The sequence below is a fragment of the Alosa sapidissima genome, chromosome 8 (genome assembly GCF_018492685.1).
Source record: "Alosa sapidissima isolate fAloSap1 chromosome 8, fAloSap1.pri, whole genome shotgun sequence".
NCBI classification, from domain to species: domain Eukaryota; kingdom Metazoa; phylum Chordata; class Actinopteri; order Clupeiformes; family Clupeidae; genus Alosa; species Alosa sapidissima.
The window spans coordinates 6,771,574-6,797,181 of NC_055964.1; the positions used below are offsets into that span (position 1 = coordinate 6,771,574).

A 25,608-nucleotide genomic window follows, 5' to 3' on the forward strand; every position below is an offset into this window, starting at 1 on the left:
ATCCCTTCCATGAGTCTGTCTTAACCCCTGACTTGCATGCATGCAGGCCTGGCCCTGGCCTGGCCCCCCCTCCCCATGTCTAACCTTCATCTGCCACAGAATTAGACTGGACACACCCAGAGCTAATGCCCCGGGCCCCGGCCATCACCCGCGTTCAACTACTTCCTCCCTCTCAGAGCTGTCCTCCAAGGAAATGAAATTAAAGAATTTATAATAGTCCAGCGCAATGACCGCCATGTCAGTCGATTTGTCATCAGTCTGTTTTTTGACAAGAGCAGGAGGATTGTTTGTTTTGGTTTGTGAGCGCAATGTGTATGAACTTTTTTTTGTTTATCTTAGTCATTTTATCCTTTTCTAAAGTTGTGAGGGCCCCATTACCAGCTAATACGGAGGATTTCTCTGAGCACTTGACTGAGCAGGCCTTTGCTTTTCACCTCACTTATCCTCTCATGACTATCAAAATAAGTGTGTGTGTGTGTGTGTGTGTGTGTGTGTGTGTGTGTGTGTATGTTGCAGCAGTTTATATTTAACCTGCCTCAGCAAAGACAGCAGGGAAACGCCACAAGATCCCGGGAGCGGTGGCGGGCCGGTGGCGGGCCAGTGGCGGCGTGGAGCCGGCTCTTCCGCTCCATCGTTAGTGTCCGCGTCCGTCCGCCTCCCCGGCCCGTGGCGCGCCACCAGAGGACATCCCTCAGGGCGGCTGACACTAATTGAGGTGATTGGTGGGTGAGGAGCGCTGGGGCCGTGGGTGTGGAGACTCCTAATGACCATTTCCCACTTCCACCGGCCCCTGCGCCTGACTCGATTTGCCGGCTCTGATCTGACGCTGGCCCTCGCTTTCATCTGCGGATGTCGGCGTGGCAACTGTCGCGGGCCCAGACCAATGACATGATTTGGGGTGGGGGGAGGAGCGGGGGAGGGGCGGGGGAGTGAGGGGGCAGTTAGGGGCTCTGGAGTGGGTGGGGCAGCGATCCTCACGCTGGCAACTTGTTGTGTGTGTCTGTGTGTGTGTGTGTGTGTGTGTGACTGGATGTACTAGTCTGATTAAATCAATCTGTGTCTTATAGTAAAAGGAGTGTACATAGTATGTATTTTATTTGTTAAACATTATACAGTATTTGTATAAATTAGTATAAATGTGTATTTGTGTGCATGCATTTGTGTGTTTGTGTGTGTGTGTGTGTGTGTGTGTGTGTTTGTGTACCTGTGTTTGTATGTGTGCGTGTAAGCGTGTGTGTATGTATCTATGTGTGCATGCATTTGTGTGTTTGTGTGAGTGGGTGTGTGTATGTGTGTGCATGTGTATGTGCGCACGTATGTGTGTGTGTGTGTGTGTGTGTGTGTGTTTTGGTATGAAATGTGGGTCAGCAAATGGACAGGGACAGCTGGTCATTACACAAGTGGCAGGGAGGGGTGCGGAGCAGAGGGCACGTACCCAGCCTGCGGACAGGAGGGGCGTGGCCATGATGGTGGTGGGGAATCCCCGCACCCTCGGCAAGCCCACAGGGCCTAGTGTGTCAATGCTCGTGACCGTGCCAGGGGTTCCACAGACCTCGATGACGAGGGCAAGGCGTGGGTGGGCACACACAAACACACACACATACACACACGGGACCGGGTGCTAGTGTCACTTATCTGCCAGTTGGCATGGACAGTGTGTACCAACAGCCAAGGACACGGGCCACCCCTTTGCCAGCCTGGAGGTGAGACTGGCATTGTGGCAACCAAGCCTCAATGCCATCTCAGAGAATGTGCAGCGGGTTACAAAGAGAGGCTCTTGGGTTGCTTTTAGCTCCTCCGTGCTAAGGCTGTGGGAAGTGTCACAATTTTGTAATCTGAGGTTAGTCTTTATACAATAAATAACAGACTGAAGATAGTAGTTTGCCTAATATCTTTGCAACATATGTCATTCATGTAGTAGGATAGTATGCAGCATCACTTACAAGGTTTAGCTGAAAATTAATGACAAATACAGTACATGTCGTGGATGAATTGTGTAAAAATGACAAAAATTTACTATTTCAATATCTCAACATTTATTGGGAGGAAAAAATCAACACTTTTCAAAGTAATTTTGACATAAACCAGAAACTCGCTTTATGGTCATGAACTCTATAATCTTCACCATTCACATGGTGAATGATCATAACAGGTGGACTACAGCATCTAGACACAGCGGTATCCACTCTCATTTTGTTTCCACAAGTGTATGATGGTGGTTCTGACATTCCAGCCGTACTTTCTGTTCCTAACTGTAGTTGTTTAGAGAGGTCAGGAAGGTGCAAGTCCATCTTCACACACATAGAGTAGAGTACAGTAGCCCTTGTGGGGTGGACGCCTGGTTCTCTGGAGCGCTCCTGAGCTGCCAGCTGATATTGCCGCCTCAGCAGAGTCCTCAGCACAGTAATTGAAGCCATTTGCAACAGTGTGGAGTGTAGTAATGGCCAGCTTGGAGTCGCCCACCCACCTACTGATCCCATCATTAATCAGGCCTCCAGTCAGACAGACACACACACACACACACACACACACGCACACACACACACATACAGACACACACACGTACACACACACACACACACACACACACACAACACACACACACACACACACACACACACACACATACAGACACACACACGTACACACACACACACACACACACACACACACACACACACACACACATACAGACACACACACGTACACACACACACACACACACACACACGTACACACACACACACACACACACACACACACACACACACACACACACACACACATACAGATACACACACACACATACATACACATACACTTGTACACACACATACAAATACACACACACACACACACACACACACACACACACACTTAGCCTTTATGCACTTTATATGATTCCACAACATCACTGAGTCAATTTTATTTTATTTTATCAGGAATCAACATATTTCATTCAGTTTCAGTCATTTCAATTCAGTATTTTGTGATGGTATAGTGTGAGGTATAGTGTGCTTGTCTGTGTGTGATGGAGGTATAGTGTGCTTGTCTGTGTGTGATGGAGGTATAGTGTGCTTGTCTGTGTGTGATGGAGGTATAGTGTGCTTGTCTGTTGTATTATGTCCCACTCTGTGTCTGTCTGTCTGGTTCCATATCTGCATACGTGTGTGTGTGAATTGCCTATACACACAGGGATAGGGTCAGGCTTCACTCAGTCCAACTCACTTCACTTTTTAGACTCTTAGAGGCTGGAATGAACTTGTGGCTTGAGTAAATGAAGGGAGAAAAAGGACACACGTTGCACACGTTAATTTTATTGCACAGGCGCGTTTCACCGTAGTGCCTGCTTCCGTGTGCTAAACAGCCTATGCACTCCCATGTCCCTTACTGACTGTGTAAACACTAATAAATATGTACACTAATAATAAATAAATAAATACTAACACTAATAAATATGCTTCTAGAATCCATCTGCTCACGGTGTGTATACCATCTCTCCAGATCCCTCATTCATGGCACATACTGTGTACGAATACTCTTACAGGAGAGTGTTGCTACAGGCCCCAAATGGCCAGCTTGTGGCATTCATGCACATTGGTTCCCAAACATCTCCTCTGATCCAAAAGCAGAGCTCTTGACTTGTACAGTGAGACTGCAGATGGCTCAGAGATGTGTAGGCAGGGGAGAGAGGGCCCCATGCTCTGCCATGTTGTGATGAGTCATACTCTCTATCTCTATCTCCATCTCTCTCTCTCTCTCTCTGTTTTTGTGGTGAAATTGGAAAAGCCCCTCAGTGACACTTTTTTGCTCTTTCTCTCTTGCTCTTTTGTCTTCTCTCTCTCTCTCTCTCTCTCTCTCCCCCCCCCCCCTCTCCTATAGAGTGCAAGGTCATACACTGTAGTACACCTCCTCAAAGATTCATTAGATAAGCAGTTTTCTCTGTCCTAACATGGATACACATACACTCACAGGCACACTCTGACACACACACACACACACACACACACACACACACACACACACACACACACACACACCACCATAGTCAATTATTCACTGAAACACATACACAACTCCCTCACTCAGTCAGTCATTCACTGATACACTCACACACACACACTCACACACACTCACACTCACACACACACTCACACACACACACACACACACCACGTGCTTCCCCTGCAGTTCACACCAGCGCAGAGGAGAGAAAGTGACTCTGAAGGGGGCGGAGCCCCTTGAGAGGAAGAAAGTTGCAACCTCACTCGCTCGCTCGCTCACTCACGGCTTCCTATCAGCGCTGCGTTCCATGAGCAGGCATATCGGAGGAAGTGGAAAGAGAGTGTCGACTAGCGTTGCCGAAATTAGCTATTTTTGGGCCCGCCATGTAAATCAGGGTGTTAGCTGAACTCCTCTCTGGGCCTGCGATGACAACAGGAGACACCCGTGGGCTGGCCTGGCCTGGACTGAGATGGACTGGGCTGGGCTGGTCTAGTCTGGACGTCTGTGAGTGAATCTGACTGTAACCCCCGAGCAAGGAGGAGATAGCAGCTGGACTTTAGAGGGGCTTTCCCGTAATGATGCATAGTATGGAGTCTTCAAACCGATCCATCTCTCTCTTTCTCTCTCTCTTTGTCTCTCTCTCTCTCTGACTAAATTAGAGGCAGCTCTTGTTGTTTTTTAAAACGTGCTGAGAAAAATGACCTGAACTCTCGGTCTGATCCTCACAACTTACCAAAGCCCTCAGCATTACCCCCCCCCCCCACCCCACCCCCGATTCCAACTCTCTTGGACTTGAGTTTAGCCAACATTGAATTTCAATTTGGAGGTCAAATCCCTCTCACTTCAAGTGGCTTTAGGAGGACTCCGGTCTCCCCTTAGAAGTCCCATATCACTGTGGAGTTGGAAACGATTCTCCATCAGGTGATTGATTGTAGAGGGAATTGATCAGTAAAAGAACAGTTGATTGATCGCAGAGTCTTTTAGAGTAGTAGCCAACCCAGTGTCTGCTCTACTCATCACTGGCCTGCTTCTCGTGTCAGATCTGACCTCAGCCAGCTTAGAACACATTTCGCACGTTACTTGTCTTGGGCCCATGGTGGTGCTTACATTAAAATCCTATTCTTAGTCCAGAGTTTTGTTGAATATGGCAACATGCTATATTTGTGACACACAAGTGTGTCACCATGTTGTCTGTGGGTTGGCAGCACAGTTGGGTGGTTCTCTGTCACGGTCCATCTCCTACCTGGATTTGTTTGAATGATGTCACGTCAGCGTCTACTCTGATTCATTTTCTCAGAAAGTCTGAATTTATACAATATTACCAAATAGTTTTGTGGCGGTGCATGCACTTCTTAATTACTGTGTGCTTAAGTTCTGACCATATAACTTCTAACTTCTCTACCTAGGCTGAGAATGTAGAATTGATTCTTGGAAAGGCCCATAGGAGAAAGGTGACAGTGTCAACAGATTCATACTCAGTTCCCTTCTACATCCTCTTGCGTATGTAGTTCCAAGTGCTGGCGGGTTCTAAGAGTCATCCAGAGTTCCTCAAAAAGGAGTTCCATGTATTCTATGTATTCTTGGTGTAATGTGCATCTCGTCTCTTTAGAGTCCCCTTGTCAATCTGTGAGTACCCATAGATTGTCCTTTTCAGCGTGCTCAAGTGTTGGATATTCACAATACTGATGATTATACAGTATACATACTGGTCAGTGTGTGTGTGTGTGTGTGTGTGTGTGTGTGTGTGTGTGTGTGTGTGTGTGTGTGTGTGTGTGTGTGTGTGTGTGTGTGTGTTTGTAGCATTGTGCATCATTGTGTGTGTGTGTGTGTGTGTGTGTGTGTGTGTGTGTGTGTGTGTGTGAGCATAGGTGAGCTCCTGTCTGAGGTCAGGATCTGCAGAGGCGGGGCATTATCCCTGCAGCTCCTGGGGGCAGAGGGGCCCATGGGTCAGTTCCTGTCATAAGCACAGGTCAGCTCACCCCACTCAATTACACGGCCCCACCACTCTCCCCCTCCCCCTCTCAACCCCACCACTTATGGCCTCCCTCCTCCTCACTCTCACTCTCACTCTCTCCCTTATTTACTCTCTCTCTCTCTCTCTTCCTTCATTGTATTGGCTCTACTTCTCTCTTTCATGATCTCTCTATCTCATTCCTCTCTCTCATTCCTCTCGTATTGGCTCTACTTCTCTCTTTCATGATCTCTCTATCTCATTCCTCTCTCTCATTCCTCTCTCTCTCTCATTCCTCTCTCTTTCTCTCTCTCTCTCTCTCTCTCTCTCTCATCCACTGATTTACTCGTGTGTTTGCCTGGGACTGACTTGGCCACTCTCTGCCTTCATCTCATTGAATCTACTTCTCTTTTTCTTTCTCTCACTCTCTTAGACACTTGTTTTTCTCATGTGTTTGCCTGTGACTGACTCTGTGTGTGTGTGTGTGTGTGTGTGTGTGTGTCTGGAACACACATGGGTCCTCAGTCTCTCTCAGAATAACTTTTTTCTCTGTTTTACTCTCGCTATCGTTCCTTATCTTTCGTTCTTTCTTTCTTTCTTTCTTTCTTTCTTTCTTTCTTTCTTTTGTTCTCTCTATGTCTTTCTCTTTCTGTGTCTGTCTCTCATAGAAATACCTGTGAGATCCGAAAGTGTGTGTGTGCGTGTGCGTGTGTGTGTGTGTGTGTGTGTGTGTGTGTGTGTGTGTGTGTGTGTGTGTGTGTGTGTGTGTGTATGTTTTGTAGTGGGCAAATGTGATAAGTTCAACTGAGGTAACATCTTCATCCAACCTGAATTGGAGACCTTGGCCTCTCTCCCTCTCTCTCTCTCCATGGGACCCATCTGGAGCCTCCATTGTCCTTCATGTTATATTAGTTTTTTTTCTCTCTCTCTTTTCATTTCACTTGCTGAATTTCAGCCTCCTTGCCCGGGTCTCTCTCCGTTTCCTGGGTTGCTTTCCTCTGACCAGAGGCTTGTGTCACTGGATTGGTATGTCATCTGCAAATATCACTAAGAAGCTAATACTGCAGCCTGTGCCTGAGCCAAGCCCCCTGCATAACACATCATATTTCACATGGCATGTAAGGGTAATCAATCCTAATTAGGGAGACATTGACACCATGGACTATTTCCATGGCATTTTTTTTATTTTGTTTTTCATATCTTTTTGGCAGGCTTGGCCCCTCGAGCCACCTGTTTAGTCACTGCCAGCCTCTCCTGTCAAGTAGTGTGGCAGACAGGCCGCTGGGGTATATACCCCCAACCCGCCAACCCGCCAACCCCCATGGCTCACATACACTCAGTGGCTGAGAGTAAGAAACTGTGGTTGTCCTCACTGTGTTTGTGCCTCGCCATCTCTGCGCTCTCTCGCCTACAGTACAGGGTCAGAGTCACACCAGCCAACACATGTGTACACACACACACACACACACACACACATACAGGCCCTTTTCTACACACGCGCACACAGTTGCTCTTTCCAGGATGTGGTCTGCTGTGCAGCTTTGAACTACATGGGGTTTCCCGAGTCACAAAGATAGATCTCATCACCATGTCTATTTGTTTGCTGATTGATGTGCTAAATAAATTCACTCTCTCATCCTGTTATTTCATTGGGCATTTTTTAGACCACAATCATGCTTCCTCTCTCACCGCCTCTCCACTGTGATTGTAGAGAAGATGATGTCATATCAAACCTTTATAATATTAATAAAGGGTTTTTCATAGTAACAACCTATTTTCCTCTGAAGATCTGAAATGGCCAGACTTACATGATCTAGTGGGGTACATTTTACATAGATGGTAAAATAGCTCATAGTTTGTGTACTATCTGTGCACTCCCTGGCTCTTTGTGTCTGTCAGTCGGTGTCCGGCTCCTAGCAGGCCCAAGGCTTTGTTTATGGTGCAAAAGTTTACCTTTTTCTAAAGGACAAGATGCCAAGTTGTTGCCTTGGAAGTCTAATTCTGATCTGTTTGTGTGTGTGGGGGGGGGGGGGGGGACTGGGGGTAGGGGTGGTGGGGTTGAAACCATTGTCAAATTGATAAAATGATATTGTCATACCAGCCGGATGGCCGTCTGGTGTTTGCTTAAAAGGGGGATGGAGCGAGAGAGAGAGAGAGAAAAGGAGAGAGAAGGACAGAACACAAAAACACGGTCCAGGCGACTGAATCATTCCTTCTTGCCAAAAAGTGTTTCTCGCGTTCCCACCTCCAGGATTACGGCAACATGTTTTATTTTCAGCAGTGCTGTTCACACTGAGTCACAGCTCAGGGCCACGTGCTGCTCTCACCAGCCCTTCTCTCAGTCTGGACCCACAGGCCAACAGAGACAGAGAGAGAGAGAGAGGGAGAGAGAGGCCCTGAAACTTAGGGCCATTCCAGATATAGTCTGAATTGTTGGACAAAATAGTCTCTATGCACCATGGATGAAATTCGTTCAGTCAAATTTATTTGTTGTTGCAACAAATTTTGTCCTGGGTGTGTAAAGACTAATAAGAACATGTGTATTTAATTAAAAGTGTGATTTTGTGCAAATATTTAGTCTTTAGGCCTTTACTTCTCTCTCCCAATCAGACTATGCAGGCCCTCAAGTTGCAGTGCTTGTTGAAGGTCATTTTTGAATATATCACATATAAGAATAGTATGTATAAAATATGTAAATAATTGGGTTTCGTCAGTTATAGTGAACACTGTGTGTCATATGAATGCTGAATGCTGTGTAATTGATGGATACAAATGCCCATGTAGTACAGTACATGTTTATAAGCTGGTATGCAGTACATGTTTATAAGCTGGTATGCAGTACATGTTTATAAGCTGGTATGCATTTGTCTTGTTTGTTTTCTGTTTTAGGGAACTGGGAGCCTCAAGCATTTATTGGCAGATTCGGGCTGCGACGTCCGATGGCCTCCGTGCAGTTCCTCACCCAGAACTATGAGGACTGAGGAATGTCTTCCTGTCTGTCGTCCCCAGTAGTCCATAAAACATGGACGGGTGGCATCGTTCCACTCATTCAAGGGCTCTTGGGTTTCAGCTGTTTAATGTAATTGGATGTAGACTGTAGGATTTGATTGAATGTCTGGACTTAAAAAGAATCCCCCACAGACATTGGCAGTGTAGTTGGTGTTCTAAAGTTCATTGTCTGGGGAATAGATGGCATGTTTTGTGCTGCCAGTAACTGTTACTTGATTATGCAGCACAAGGCTTTTAGTAAGTATATCATAAAAGCTCTTCAGCTATGTGTGTTTGGTTAGTTAGGACCGTCTCCTGCTTTGATAATCAGTCATTTTGTTTAAATCAGTGTCTAATCTAACTGAACTGCCAGCCAGTATGTGTATGAAAAAGTGACACTGATTTGTTTTTTAGTGGCATCTTCAGTCTATGGATTGCATAACAAGAGCATGAAAAAATCTTTTTTTCTCTCTCTCTCACCCTCTCTCTTCCGAAACTTTAAAACCAGCAAAAATAGGCACGCTATAACCACATTGTGTATTTATGTCCAAGTCTGCACCAGAAGCAGTATTTTTAACCCATTCATTTGCGTGCCTGATGCAAGTTCCTTGTAGTGGTAGATGAGCCCGGCCTGCATGAGTTCATTCAGCTTAATAAAAAAAACGGTCACCTATGTAAATTGAAGTTGCAATTGTGATTATGTGAATGTTTTGCTGCATTTCAGCAGTTTTCATTTCTAGCTGTGCTACTGTCAGTGTTTAACAAACCAAGCATCCAGCCCACATTGTTATGTAAACAAATAAAAAATCCCCATCTTTGGACCGCAATACCCAGTGTGCAGCGTGAACTTAGCGTGAGGTGCGAGCAGTTAAGGAAAGAGAGGCTGTGAGGCCGACGGGGATTTTCAGACCATTTTCCAGACACCCAAAACACCAGTGAGGAAAGTGAGTTTACTATCACGCGTCTGTGTGTGGAAAGAGCTGTGTCTAAATCAGGGGAGGAAGTACGTCAGGGCCAAGACAGGAAGTGAGGGGTGAAACCGAGACCGCAGTGCAGCCGGAAGCCGCAGTGGAACTTGAACCAAAATATTTCGAGGAGCTACTTCAGGCCAGGAGAAGTAGTGACAGGAGTGGGCACAGGACTTTTGTGTGTGTGTGTGTTTGTGTGTGTGTGTGTGTGTGTGTGTGTGTGTGTGCGTGCGCACACGCGCATGCGTGCTTGCATGCATGCATGCATGTGTTTTTGTGTGTTGCATTTCTGTTTGCCAAATGTCATTTGACTCCTGACCACTGTATGACAACACCAGGTCAACAAAGTTGAGTTTGTTGAGGAGGCTGAACCCACTTTGAACTCGTCAGAATATTCTGGAAACTGGGGGTGGGGTGTTGGGGGGGTGAAAGGCTGGAGAGCTAAACTCCTGTGCCTGACCCCAGTGTCCACTGAGATATCGAGGACCCCTCCGACTTCACCCGGGCCTGCATAGGGTCGGTCCCACAGACCCCCGCCTAAGAGGGATATCGGTTTTCAACCAGCAGTTCCCCTTGGAGAGGCACTAGGTATCAATACTCCAGATGTCTGAAAAAAAGGACGGATTTACTAGAGGGACTTTGATGTGCTGATGATCAATGTCGGTTGGTGGTTTCATTGAACCCGCTGTGGTGCCTCATCGTTGCAGAGAAAGATGGAGAAGGTAGTCAGGGTCTTTGTTCCTTTGGTGGTTAAGCCGGCATTGGTAGCCTTGCCGGTGCCCCCTGTATGAACTCTGAGAAGTCATTGATCACTTGTTGTGCTTATGCGTTTGTTTGGTCTCACAGACTAAAGCAGCCTAAGCTCTCACACGCCAGTCTTCCACAAACAGAATGCACACAGAACTTCTGCATAAACACCACAAAGTTACTCGGGCTTCATGAGCAAGCCACTCACTCTCGGATGTCTTGGATGTGCCCTCGACATCTCAACAAGAAAAGGTGCGTTTTTGGCAGCTACACACACAACAGTTCATAAACAGATATTACAGGCACAACAACAATTTTAACACTGTTACAGACTAGATGTACAGCACAGTGGTACTACATAATATGTCTCGTGCTGCATGTAGAATCTGAAGAAAATAAATCACACATCTTATATATCGTATATGCTCTGGCGTAAACATGGGCATCTGGCTTGAAATGTCCACGTGATGAAAAGTTAATTTGGAGTGCTGTCCTATTTCCTATCTACAATTGCAATATTGTTTAAGATAAGATAAGATAAACCTTTAAGTCTCCCAAAGGAGAAATTTGCAGTGTTATAGCACTCAACATAGGAGACAGTATACAGCATACAACATACCTCGCTCAATGGTGTTTTATGTCAACGTCCAACGTCGCTTTCCAGGCAACGCTGCCACCGCTGACTTAAAGGCACCTAATCCTAAACCTAACCCTAACCCATGCCTAACTCTAGTGCCTTCCAGGCAGCGCTGCTTTGAAGTCAACGTTGGGGGCATAAAACACCAAGCTCCAGAATATACATGAATGTGAATATACACATACTGTCCAGCCACAGCAGCTCAGTAACATCCTGCCAAGTATTTGATCCAACCATTTAGTAAACCAGCTCATCCTCAGCAGCCAGGTAGATCAGATCATTAGTGATATCAGCTGTTGTAAGTGCACAGGTAGAAAGATTATATGGCAGGACTTTTACTTTCTGGAACTGGGATGTCCGCCTCTGGCCCTACCTAGGGCCCCGGTAGGATTCAAGAGGGGGAAGATAAATAAATAACTGCTCATCCTACATTACTGGCTAATAAATACAGGTAAATAGTGAAAAAATTAAGAAAATAAATAGGCTACCTAAAAAAAAATGTGTGGCATGCTGTATACTGGTACGCAGATGTCAAATTTTATTTTCCTCTGCAGTTGGCACATTTAAATGGATTGAGCTCAAAATTATGCAAATTCTCATGCACTGCGTTTCATAAGGGGAAGGTTATATGTTTAAAAAGCACCTTGGCCCTAGTAATACATTTATGACAGCTTTAGCTCTTTGGGAAAATGTAAGCATATTTCATTTTCAAAACACAGCCGCTTAAAGCCTCCCTTGACACACAAAAAGAAGCATTTAATAAATGTCTAATTTATTCAAACTATCGTAATTAAAGAGAATCAGTATAATCTATGCAATTGCCTAACCGCAGAAAGGTGGAAAAAATATGCATAAACATTTACCACCATGATTCTGCTCTGCGCATATTTTTGGCAGGTTGAACTTCGGGTGTGGGATAAGGACTTAAGGATTTACCGTCCTCCTCATCAATTTAAGAAGGAAATATCGCAAGTCTCAGCCATCAGCAATGGCACAGTATATCACCAGGGGTGTCTGTTTTGACACCTCTCCACTTCAGGCAGGAGCGCACCCAGCAGGACTGTCCCTGAGCTCACATCGAGAGTACAAGGGGTTGTCATTCCCACTGCCCTGTCCGAACAAGGTGCCAGGCTGTCTATTTCACCCACTCACACTCACACACGTGCCATTACCGTTGCCAATTCTCACAAATTCAAGAGTGCAAATCTATTTTTACGGTGTGTGCTTAAAGTATTTTACACATCATTCATCTCAAACACAAGCCCTTTCCTCTCACCCATCAGTGCACCTCATTCTTATTCCAGCTCTACCCCCGATCTGGATCTAAATGTAATGTTATATCTGTTGACCTACATCCCACTGACACGTTGCTTACAGGTACAATGTTATGATAGTTTTCTCTTTCACGCATATACTACTTCGCATATAAACTATATCATCATAACCTACTTTTCATTACTTTTGATAATTATGATAATTATACATTTGATTATACTTTTGATAATTATGATTGTTATTTTAAACAATGACTTTGGTGCTTTTTCCTTCTTGCTTTCACTTGCACCTACTGGAACACTTCTAGTACTGTTAGTTCCAGAGGCACTTGAATGCTTGAAATGTCTTGCCCGCAAATTAGTGTCAATTAAGAAGTGTATAACAGATGAGAGGATTTACTTATAAATTCAAATAACACATTAACTAAAAGAGGCACATCTGTTTTGATAGTAGAATTGGTAGCTTTTATTAAAGAATGTTTGACTAATCTCATAGAACACAGAACTGGGAAGAGGCCGCAAGCCCCAGACCTTTTGTCAAGAATTTCTGTATTAATGTCTATGTCTGCCTTAAGCCCTGCTTGTATACAAACACTGTTATGGAAAATGATGTGAACAATAATGGGAAACAAACAATGATCCTGTGCCCCAATTTCAAAGCTCAACTTAAGGCCATGATTGTGTAATTACTACAGTAAAACGCATCCCATAATGATAACCCTTCCGGTAGAGGACTAACTAGGGCACGGCGCTATGGGTTGTAACAACAACGAGGAAAGGCAATTTGAATGGCCCCACTAGTGCATCTGGAAAAAACACAACTTATTTGACTATATACCCCAGAGTGCCTTTGTGTTGTTTTTTTCCATGCAATAGTGAAATGTTGCAGATAGGTATCGTGCCCAGCCCCGAGCCTCGCTGGAATCCCTACATGCAAACGAGATGAGGAGAACCTTGGCCTAGGTGATGTAACAGAGATTTCCAGTGCTGCTAACTGCCCCGGCTGATCCGAGGACAGTGGTCATCTCTGTTGTGTCCCAGTTAATGTTAGAAAGTCGAGGAAATGCAAATTTGCCCCCCCAGGCATGCTCCCTGGTGCTGGATAATGTTTCCACTCGCCGTGGTCTGCCGCAGCTTCCCTGTTGGAAAGTGCAGTGACAGCAGTTAAGCTCTCCTCTTCTGAGTTCCTGTTCGGAGGGATTCCCCACGTTCGTTTGCATCCCTAAAAGAATAGTCGCGGGGAGTGTAGGCAAACATTAAAGAGGTGGATGGCTTTCTGCTGGCGCAGCATCAGGAACATATGTGGGGGGAGGGCGTGCTCAGACTCAGTGATCCCAAATAATCAAAATATCAGGGGGGTTGCACCGTGCCAGGCTGCTGACATGGGGGGGTCAGTGTTCACTATTTGCATAATGGTGTTACGGGTGCTGTGCTGTGCTGTACTTTTGCATTGGACATTACACACATTTCATGGCACAAGAGTAGGGTCCAGAAACTCTCAACAGGATTTAAATTTAGGTCAGGTCTTTCACAAATGGATGAAGTTCATAACGAATTGCAGTTTGACAAACCTACAAATCCTAGTCAACCCCTCTCTCCCATAACAATTACAATTCAGGGAGGTTCTCGACCTGAATATACTGTGTATACACACTGCCAGTGTTCTGGTGTCCCTGGCTGCACTGTAACTCTTAAGTACGCCTCTGAAGCCTTCCTTCCACACAGGGGGACATATTCACTTGCATTCCCCCATCACTTTGGACTGAACAGAAAAAATAAACAGTCACTTCAACAGTTACTTTCACAGCTACGTCTCCTTAAATAGGCCAAGTGAAACACATTCAGGGGGTAATCAGCGACTCTTCTATGTGTATAAGTCCAGTAAAGTGAAGGCTGGGGCAGAGTGTGAGCCGGCCCCTCCTTTTGAACTGTTCTTTTGTCACTTCAGCAGATAATGCACTGTGTGCGCCCTACATGGATGAGTGAGCCTGACACAAGCATGGGGAGTGCTGCCTACGTCATGGAGGAAAAAGGCGACCTCTGGTTCCTCTTTTTATTTTCTTCTAAAAACAGTCGCATTCAAATGACCATGTATCCATTTTCATTTTCAGTGGCTCCGTGGCACTCAGTGTGTTTTTTCCACAGGTGTGTCTCTCTTATTTTCCACTTATGATCATCAGATTGTTTTTTTTTTTTGCATTGGATGAACATGTGCAACATGTTGCTGCCTCACAACTTAAATGAGAGACATTCAAACATCAACATTATAATTATTACAATTTGTAATTAAATGAGCTCAACATTAATTAACCTAATGTTTGCCATTACTGTTTGTTATGTATATCTTTACATTATATGTTTGACATCTCTCAAGGACCAATTCCACAAAGTTTAATGTATAACTAATAATAATAAGATATTACAGAGTGTTGCACTTACTATCATTAAACTATGTAAGTGAACCAAGATTAGACTGCAGACTGGTGTGCACCTCACTGAATACTAGGCCTTAGCAAAATCTTCTACAACATCTGCACTAAACTCTCAGCTGCCTCACCTACACACAGTTTAGCAAACCACAAAGATGAGCCACCAGAGTCTCCCCTGGAGTGTGTGTATGCGTGCATGTGTGTGTTTTCTGAAGCCCCCTAACCACACTGCATGAATCAGTCGCTCACCCACACAGTCTATTTTCAGTTCATTAAGGAGAATCTCACAACTAATACTATTACACCCTCCATGTGTTGGTCTCTGAGCCAGCCTGTCTGCAGCACAGCGCATCTCCCTGGACTGGCTGATGCCGTAACAGGCCACACTCAAAGAGGCCCTGAACTAGTGGGCAGATTGTTGATACATGTTGATAGAATATTACCTAGTTGCTCTCTGAACACACACACACACACACACTATTACCTCAACCTATTCTTGCACTGATATAGTTTTTTATATTACCTTGTCTACATTATACATTATTCTCTTATATGTCCATATTTATTTTATGCTGGTCTCTAGACTTTATTCTTGCACTGTTGCACTGTTAGACTTACTCATTTGCACCATCACCATGACACACTGTCATAGAGCACCTTACCATGCATACAGAATCACAGGCTCAGTCCCTGCCCTGTCACTGCAAGCGCCTCATGCTTGATCATCCTTAAGAACACTATGTGGATATTTTATTTAGTTTATATAGTATATTTAGTATTTTTGTATTTTTTTTTTATCTTCTACTGTCTCTATTGTACAGTGGAGTTTTTTATATGTATATTACTTGTTCTGCTGTAAGTGCATGTTGTGTGTGATGTCTGTATGCTACTGAGACCTTAAATTCCCCCTTGGGGATCAATAAAGTATCTATCTATCTATACACACACACACACACACACACACACACACTGAATTAAGGGACTTTCAGGAGGATGAGAAATGCATTATGACATAAAGGGAAAGTCTTAGCTTTTTTGTACATTATCTGCATTGCATGCCTTTTTGGTCTCTCGTAATGTGCAGTCCTGTACATAGGCTGTCAACGTCTATCAAAGTCAGCAGTGGAATCTAATCTCTCTGCATACTGCATCAACTTCCCCTTACCTCCTCAATAGGCTTGCTCACTCACTGACCAACTCCAGAGAGTTTTTTAGGCAGAGAGTCCCGCTGAGATATCTGGAGTCAGATGTTTAAAATACTAGTGATGTATAGCCTACTACAGCCCCCTTGGAGCTCTCAAGGCCCTGGTTGCATCATTCATTTCAAATGGATTTGCTGGTCAATGCCCTCTTCCTGAACTACAGAAGAAAAAAAAAGAACATTTTCAACAACAATCACAATGGCACTCTTATCAGTGTAACCTAGTAATGTCATACAATCCATGCCAATGCAAGAGCACATGAGCCATATGCAGTCTCTTATCTTTTTTCCCCATGGAAATAATAGCGAATTAACATAACAATAATTATGTATGGCTTTATGAAAAAAGTTTGGGTATGCAAACTCAAACAATGCAACACAACAGGCAACTCTACTGGGGGAAAAACTGGTTGTGGTAAGCAAACTTAGTGACAATGTGCAAAGGACGTTCTTATTATTTTAGAAGAAAAAAGATAAGATATTTTCTCTCTGGTTTCTAAATTGGTGAAATGGGACCCATGACGTTTGCCCTCTGTGGTTCCTTTAATGGCTGTGGGTTCCGATCGCTTTTCCACTTTGCTTTCACCGGAACTCTTAACCAAATAGAGACAGTGAGGGGCGGGCCCGGATAAACTCCTTATTTGGAGTTTCCAGTTCAGCGGCGAACTTAGCACTGTGAGCCAAAGCCAAGCCTGCGGATTTACAAGGCGCTTGCAATATTTACAAGCGATTAACTCTGACAGTAGCCGTCTTTGTAAGCCAGTGCAACAGTTGCTGCCTCTGACTTTGTATCTTCATCTCTTGAAAAAATAAAAATATATACATATATATTTAATTTAATTTGCATATGTCAACAAATATGTTTTTTTTTTTTTTACATCCCAGGCCATCACAGTATTTTACAGAAAGGCGTCTCTTAAACATGAGGGTGCACACTGCTGCTAAGGACATAAGAGTAATTTTCAAAAGCTTCAAATAGACTGCTTGCGGAACAACACATCTACTGTAAAGTGTTGTTAATGTAATGTATAGCCTGCTGATTATAGTGATGCCTGGACATAAGCCTTGGCATTTATTATGGCTGTTAGAATTATTGCCTCCTGTATTAAGATGTTAAGTGCAAGTGAATGTCCGCCTTAAATGTGTAAACTGCCAGTGCATAACCTTATTTAATAAGAAGTCTGAGTAAAGGAGTGCCAATGAATACTAACGCTAGTCTTACTGCGTGGGAAGAGATGATCTGGTCACCGAAGGCGCTCTCTGTAGGTTATGGGATGATGGTGGTATACTTGGCCCTCGTCGGGTGTTTTGAATAAACTCACCAGTTGTATTGTTGCTTAGTGTGACCTAGTCGTTCTAATTAGACTATCTGTGTATTTCTGTATGTTTACATTCCAATACGGCATCCGTAGGCTACTGAGTGAGCAGTATAAGTACCCACTCTCTTACAAAATGTGCACACAAAAGCTTAACTCATAAAATAAACAGAAAAGTACATATGGGTGTGTTTCATGACCAGTGCATTTAGCTGTGGCCGAAACGTGAAGTTTAATGAGTGTATTTTCTCTACTTACTGGTATTGACGAGATTTTAAAAGACCTTTTATTTTTTGGGGTCGGTAGTCTTACAGACAATCACTGCTGCATTGAATGCACCCTCATCATATTGCACCTGCACATGGAAACTGACACAATAGGCCCATTGAACTTAAGTTTCACACGCGTCAATACGCACAAGATGCCCAACTCGCACCAAACAGAAGCGACGAAGAAAATGTTCGCGGCTGGTCAGCAACATATTTAACAGACTTCATACACTCAATACGCAACATACAAACCATAACCACACAAACTGTATAACCTTAAAACAAACAAAAAAATAGCCCGGTACGTCCGCAGAACAGGACCGCTCGGCTTTCACCAGCACTCTTCCTGCTCCGGACTCTAATGTTCCACTATGAGGTGCTTCCATTGGTGACGTGTGGCGCACGATCTAGCTTTGTGTATCCATAAATGGTCATCTACGTCACAGATTTGTTCCGTCCCCCTATTTAATACAAGTGAGCGTTGGAGTTCCCTGTCTAAGCAATACCCTCAGCAGTCAGCGCTCCACTAGTGCAATCACCATCGTTTCATTGATCCAGAGACTCTAAATATCCCCACCAAACGAGACAACAAACTCTTTATTTAATTTATAATAAGCACGACTGAACTTACATGTCTCCATTTCAACGAAGAGGTTCCAAGTGCTGACTTGGGTCGGGGAGTTGGATACAGCATTACCAGGGATTTGTTCTCGCACTACCATCGTCATTGATCACCTTCCATCGCACTATCAAGAGAGGAGACTGCGGGTGTATCTCAACGGATACCTTCACGCTGTCATTAATGACAAACTGAATAACTGCTATGACAGGTAAACTAGCGGAGAAGCTCCCTCTTACCATGAGCAGTTTAATCAATACAATTCCTGACAGTCTTTATCCAGAGGAGGACATTCCGACTTCTATGAACATTTTCACCAGCACGGATTCTATTTCCCACTACTCGCAGATGAACACAGGTAAAGACTAAACTTAACTTGTATCTTAGAGCTATGGTTTTGTTTGTCTTGGTTGTGGGGCTGTTAGCGTAGTTCTTAGTACGCTCACAAGGCAACAGTTGTCTCCAAGCCGGGCGCGCTTCTCAGGCACCTGTTTTGCGCTCTTCTCCGCACTGTACAGGCGCTCCGACGGCGACGGAACGTAAGCTAATACATTTGCAATAAAAGCACATTATCATTATTTCGGAAGCATAGAAAGATTATCATTTACACATGTTGCCAAGTCTGTTGTGTTGTATGACACAAGATACACAGAACTATTTAGCGCGGGTGATAGTTTTCAAACATCTTCTGTTGACAGGCAGGGAATGATAACATGGATGTAGCTTACTCAGCGTCACTATCAAATTCTGAGGAAGATGGTCCATTTGAACAATAACATGGTAAAACAGTGATGGTGCCCACAATCTAAAACATGCACGCCTGTTGAAACGTAGTCTAGATGTAATGTTAGAAGTTTAGAGAAGTCAAGAAAGCACTGATTACATTTGAGGATTTAGTATTTGCAAGCCGCAACAATGGTGTGGCAAATTATTGAACTGGTCGCGATGGGGAGACAGTGACATTTGGGCACTGGCAACTGTATCTGCAATACTTGCAAAGGAGAGCCTTTCATAGACTGAAACAGCTCACGTTTATTTTGAGATGGACAAGATCAGAGCCTATGGAAATCCGTAGGATTTAGAGGTTTATTAGTTTACTGATCTAACTTCGCCTCTAAATATCTACTATGACTTGTCGTGTAAGTCAGTCACTAAGAAGAATTTCAAACTTCACTCAAAATATCTGCATCTATAGCCTACAAGCCGATAGACTTGTATGGACCGAATGGACTATTTACTTAACTGACACACACACACACACACACACACACACACACACACACAGAGAGAGAGAGAGAGAGAGAGAGAGAGAGAGAGAGAGAGAGAGAGGCTCGCTCACACTCACAAACTGAAACCCCTTTTCTAAGGATCATTAGGCTACTTGGTGGTGGATGGGGGTGGGTGCTGTTGTAAGTAAATAGATAAATAAACGACTAAACTTTTTCCTGTGCAATATAAATAAAATATATATAATAGGCTACGTTTTCCGTCACAATTAATGGCTCCAACCTCACTGAAAATATCATCAACAGCTTATGTTTAAATTTCAATTCGGTGGTTTGTTCCAAATCGAAGGTTCACTGAGTTCACTTATTATATTAGATGTCTATGATGACCTATTGATTTTATTTTTTAAAATTGTCTACAAAATATAAGTAATATCAAAGGTGCCATTTAAAAAAAAAAAAGACTAGATGAAGGCTAGACCATGCCGCAAGAACACTGCTCCCCCCCCCCCCCCCCCCCCCCTTAATGAGGAGATTTCATTATTTTTTAGCAAATCAAAAAGAAAATAAATAACATGATGTAGCATACACCTAGTTTAATGAGATCAGAAAATATTTGTCAGCCTATAAAATAACAGGCCTATTAGCCTACTGTTTAAAATTATTGTTTTTTAGTGGAAGATGGCTTTGCGTTATTAACAGGCAGCCTGTGATAGAACGCAGCTATGTGCATATTCTCCTCTATTAAGTGGCAAATCACGGGAGTTTTAAGTCCCTTCTGAGAGCCATGGAAACATTTCTGTCAAAATTATTAGCTGACAAGCCTCTGTCGATGATATACAGACAGGACATCTGTCATGTGAACGGACGTCCTTCATACGCAACTGCCATGTGCGTCTGATTGAATTTATCTGGGAAAAATGGCATGGCCTACGTTATCGATCTGTTTCGTTGTTTAAAACACCGAATAAATTATTCTGATTTTAATTCATTAAACCACACTTGATCCATAGGCTTTTGCTCCTTAACCGCCGAAGCCTCGTCATTTACTGACGCTTTATATTATTAGGCGTTTCTGACAGCATTTAGGTTGCAATTCGTGTTTAATATCGGCTAAATATTTATATTTATAAAATATGACAAACATTATTCTTACAGGATAAATACTTCATATGAAACATCTTTTGATTTCTTCATGTCTGTTTAGGGTGAATTTAGAAGAGCAAAGGCAAACTTTTTTTTTTACTCTACTCCTTTTGTGATTTTTTAGGTGTGCTTGTATGCTGGACATACTGTATACAATTTTCTTACTTTTTCATTTATGCATTATTGGGCTGTTATGACAAGTACATTTCCCAGATGTGGGATTTAATAAAGTTTTATCTTATCTTATCTTCATATGCCTTTGTCTAAATATTTCTTTCTTAAGACTTTTATTGCCTTAATTTCAGCAACAATTACATATTTTTAAGAGCATTGAAAATGCCACTGTTAAAATGAAACGTTTTTCCAAAGTGAAATTCTTAACAATAAGGGATGAATGACAACCTGCCATTTCACAGACACCATGCTTTTTGTGTTGAATGGATGCAGACACTGCCTGCAATTTTGGTTTTGTTTGTTTCAATGTGTAGCCCACCAGACGTAGGCTAAAGCCCTGGTGGAGAGAGAGAGAGAGAGAGCAGTTTCAGTATATTTAACACAGAGGTTCTGAGTTAGTAGTGCCAGTGCAGGTTAATGCCTGTCTGATGTAGAATTTGATTCTCAAAAAAGTATGTCTCCAATGAACTGATTGATGTCAGGCTGCAGACTGCACAGTGGCTGTTGCATGAGGCTACACAGACCAAGTGCCATCCGACTGGTGTCTTTACTTAATATGTAAGCAGAGAAGGTGACACACGGCTCACAGAGAAGGACATTAACACAGGACAAAAAGGACAGAGTCCCTAATACACTGATTCTCTGTGATAATGAACCTGCGTGTGATAAGAGCTATGTGGAGCTGATGCCCTGTTGTGAGAAGACCCAGGACAGCCACTGCTGCTGTGGCCACACTCCTGTGGGACTGCTATGGTCTCATAATCCGAGGGTGCATATGAAACTTGATTTACGGGACCTTGTGGGAAAGCCGAGAATGGGGAGAGTGAAAGAGAGGCAGACAATGTTAGAGAGAGACAGAGGGAGAGGGAGAAAGAGGGAGTGAGGGAAAGAGAGAGAAAGGGAGAGAGAGAGAGAGAGAGAGAAAGAGAGAGAGGGGAGGGGAGGAGGGTATACTCACTTTGCTCCTTGATTCGGTCGGCAACTTTACTTGTGTCAAAGTCAGATATGCTGCTTCTAAGTTCTACTCATCGATTGGATGTCCGTCTTTCACTTTATGGGATTTCTGTTTTTCTGGATGAACAGTCAGCTGAAGTAGGGCGAAAAGTTTGAGTTTGAGATGAACCAAGGATTCCACTACAGACCAAGCAAGTCCATGAGTCATAGTAAACATTTACTCTGTGAATGATGTCAAGCATATGACTTAACTTGAGGATGTTCAGTTTTTAACAAAACAATCTAAAGTCTAAGTAATGCTTGTTTGTTGATGGCACTCCTGAATTTCTCTCCTGTTTTTGTGCAGATAATATTATGGATTTGGGCATGGGGAGCGAGAAAGGATCGTCCGAGATTCAGTACGGGTCCAGTTTCCAGTCCAATCGCAGTGGCCAGACAGTCACCTACTTGGGGAAGTTTGCGTTCGACGCCCCCCCATCGGGCGGGATCGGCGGCTCGGGGTGGTGCTCAGACAACAACATCATCAGTCTGGTGAGTGCCGGGATCCTGGGTGTGTCTCCGTCTCCCGGCAACATCACCACACAGACGTCCTCGTCGGGCGGCAGCATGGGCGGGCAGTCCTCGGAGATGGAGCAAGTCTACGGTCCCCCACTGCCCGCGTACTCCACCTGCAGCGAGATGTACCCGGAACAGGTGTCCTTCCACCACAGCCCCGCCACTAGCACGCCCCTGGCATACCCGGGCAATGACTATCACACCACTTCCAAAGCCCCCATCGATGGCAGCCTGTTCTCCATGATCCCTGACTACAACCTCTTCCACCATCAGGGCGAGGTTGGCGTAATGGAGCACAAACCCTTCCAGACCATGGACCCCATCCGGGTGAACCCGCCTCCCATCACGCCCCTGGAGACCATCCGGGCCTTCAAGGACAAGCAGCAGATTCACCCGGGCTTCATTGGGGGGCAGCAGCACGCGTCGCAACACCACCAGCCTCCCCAGACTCTCACCCTCAAGCCCATCCGGCCGCGGAAGTACCCCAACCGGCCGAGCAAGACGCCCGTGCACGAGCGGCCGCACGCCTGTCCAGCGGAGAACTGCGACCGGCGCTTCTCGCGCTCGGACGAACTGACGCGCCACCTGCGCATCCACACGGGCCACAAGCCCTTTCAGTGCCGCATCTGCATGCGCTCCTTCAGCCGCAGCGACCACCTCACCACGCACATCCGCACGCACACGGGCGAGAAGCCCTTCTCCTGCGAGTTCTGCGGACGCAAGTTCGCCCGCAGCGACGAGCGCAAGCGGCATGCCAAGGTGCATCTCAAACAGAAGGACAAGAAGCCCTCCGACAAAGGCAGCGGCGCAGGTGCGTCCACGAGCCACAGCTCTCCCCCCAGCTCCTGTGGCAGCGGAGGGACAAGCAGTGGCAGCATCATGACTGTCACTACATGTGCATAGGGCTCAAGGGGAGCTCATCTCATACAAATAGACTGGCAATTTACTACTGGGGCTTCTCTGTTTCCTATGAAAAAAAACAACAAAAAAACAAAACAAAGACAAGAAGAAAAGACTTTGAAAGACTTGTTTCCTTTCCTTCGCCACACCCCTCATCCATTTTTGTTCTTTACAGATAATATTCTTGCCTTCATTTTAAGGTGATTTAGGAGGGTCTGCTCTTCCTTTAGAGCACTTAAAGGGGCACTTAAAGAGAAGGGGCACTTAAAGAGAGCACTAACAGATTTGTGGACATACGTCTCAGAGTTTATGCACTCTGCCTTTTGTATTTTGAAAATTCTCCGCCTGCAGTCTTCAACAGAGTAGTGTGCAAGAAACTATTATTTCAGTCAGGGCTGTGATTGGCCGTCAAGTAGTAAAGGTACAAATTACATTGTGAAATGTATCAGATGTATTTTTTTATGGGACTGTCTATTTAAAAGTGCAATCATTTTTGTTTGCTTTTTTTGTTGACTGTTTGCAGCACTTTGGTTGTTGTCAATTGTTTAAATAATGTTTATTTTTTACTATCATTCCATCAGTTACTTGTTTTTTATTTTCTTTCTATGGAGTGTGCCAAATGTCCTGAAATTCCACAGCCAATCGAGCTATAATTGGTCGTGGAATTTAGTCTTAACATCAGAGGTTTGAGTTACTGAAATTTTCCGGATGCTTATTCAAAGAGCCTTTACAAGTACAAAAACAGCTTAGGTGTTCAGAGACATACAGTTATACCACAGTGGTCATACCCATTGGCTTTGCACTAGCACCTAGAAGGCCCATTATTGTTTGTTAAGTAAAACTACCTTCAGTGTAGTGTAATTTAGTGATTCGCTGCACGTGCCAACTGATACACTCCAAACGAATGATCAGCAAAATATCCATCCAAGTCTGAATTGGTCTGTGTGATGCCCCAAAGTTTAAAGGTGCATTACTTCTAAATATTTCTAATATAGGAGATACAGCCTTTGACAAGAAAGTGCAATACCAAATGAAAACAGGCCTTAAGCATCTGCAACCTGATCCAATAGGAGTCAGAGCAAAGTTCTAATTCTAGAGGTCAACTCATAGAGCCATTCCCCCAGCACTTGGGCATCCCACTAAAATCTCCAATATTCTAAAACGCCTTTCTCATTTTTGCTGCTTTTTGCCTGCATGCATCTAGTATTAGTAATACTGCACGCACTGATGTTAAGGGGCTGCAATAGCAACAATGCATCAACACAGACATACTGTAGTATGTGTCTAAGGTTTAACACCGGGCACAAACATAAATAATGCCATATGAGATATCTTTTTGAGTGAAATGTGTTGTATTTTTTGTTGCCACTGTGGCTATTTTCTGGAAAATTAGTGTACGTAACTTCTCTTACTGGATACAATGCACACTGTATCTCCAGCACACATACAATAAACATAGAGCTGGTTTTAAATGAAATACTGTTCAGAAACAGATGTACACACCTTTCTAGGATTTCATGCTGCAAATACATTGCAGTCAAGTATTGGCTTAAAGAGCCACTGCATTAGCTTTTATATATATATATTTTTTCTTTTTAGACAGCTGAGGCCTGACAACTACACCAGTGCCATCTAAGATCATTTGGCTACATTTCTTATGTAGGATCCAACTCCAACTTAATGTACTTGAAAAGGCCACAGTCACTATTCTGAGAACATCTAGGGTGACCCTTGAAATGAAAAAAAAAAAAATGTAGGACAGAATTTTTGTACAGTTAAATATATGATATTACACATTTTTTTACTTGGAATGTAAAAGACCATGTGCTCCAGTATTACATTGTGTTTGTGTACTTGTGTGCATATGAATACAGTTGTATTCCTAAACACACATTTTTACATTGACTGAATGTTTATGGAGAGGATATCAATTTCTTTCTGGAGAAAAAATGTTGTGTACATACTTTGTATTGTTACTTGTGAGTTTGTGTGCCTGAGAGTGGAGCATTGGGGCAGTTTAAAACTTGATACATCCTCCATTTTCAAAATAGGTAATATAATTTGTTATGTGCTAAACTTTTTTTCAAAATGACTTGGAAACACCAAACAATGTGCTAATATTACAAAAATAAACGGGAAAATAATCTAAAGAGACATGTGTTGTGTATCTTGATTTAAAAAGTCCTTAGGGTGGAAAAACATGGCAAACATACTGTAAGCACCCTTGGTTTACATAATGATGGCATGGC

At 43.9% G+C, this 25,608-nt stretch overlaps 2 protein-coding genes across 4 annotated transcripts in view; both read left to right on the forward strand.

The window, feature by feature from the left end:
• Positions 1 to 25,608, forward strand: part of LOC121714755 (oxysterol-binding protein 2-like) — a 765,489-nt gene that overhangs the window by 143,357 nt on the left and 596,524 nt on the right. The gene's annotated exons all lie outside the window — the stretch shown is intronic.
• egr3 (early growth response 3) lies at positions 18,245 to 25,509 on the forward strand. 3 transcript variants are annotated; one of them, XM_042099824.1, is made up of 3 exons: positions 18,247 to 18,762; positions 22,251 to 22,597; positions 22,733 to 25,509. In XM_042099824.1, exons 1-3 carry the CDS (start codon positions 18,609 to 18,611, stop codon positions 23,360 to 23,362), a joined length of 1,131 nt encoding a protein of 376 aa, XP_041955758.1. In that variant the 5' UTR covers positions 18,247 to 18,608; the 3' UTR covers positions 23,363 to 25,509. The 3 variants fall into 3 exon arrangements, with proteins under 3 accessions (XP_041955759.1, XP_041955758.1, XP_041955756.1); XM_042099825.1 differs by having other exon boundaries at positions 18,245 to 18,615; positions 22,251 to 25,509; XM_042099822.1 differs by having other exon boundaries at positions 18,248 to 18,762; positions 22,251 to 25,509.

Bases quoted from the DNA above. Each gene is read 5' to 3' on its own strand.
- egr3 (XM_042099822.1), top strand. From the start codon at position 18,609: ATGACAGGTAAACTAGCGGAGAAGCTCCCTCTTACCATGAGCAGTTTA. The intron at 18,763-22,250 runs GTAAAGACTAAA...GTTTTTGTGCAG, and splicing joins CTACTCGCAGATGAACACAG to ATAATATTATGGATTTGGGC.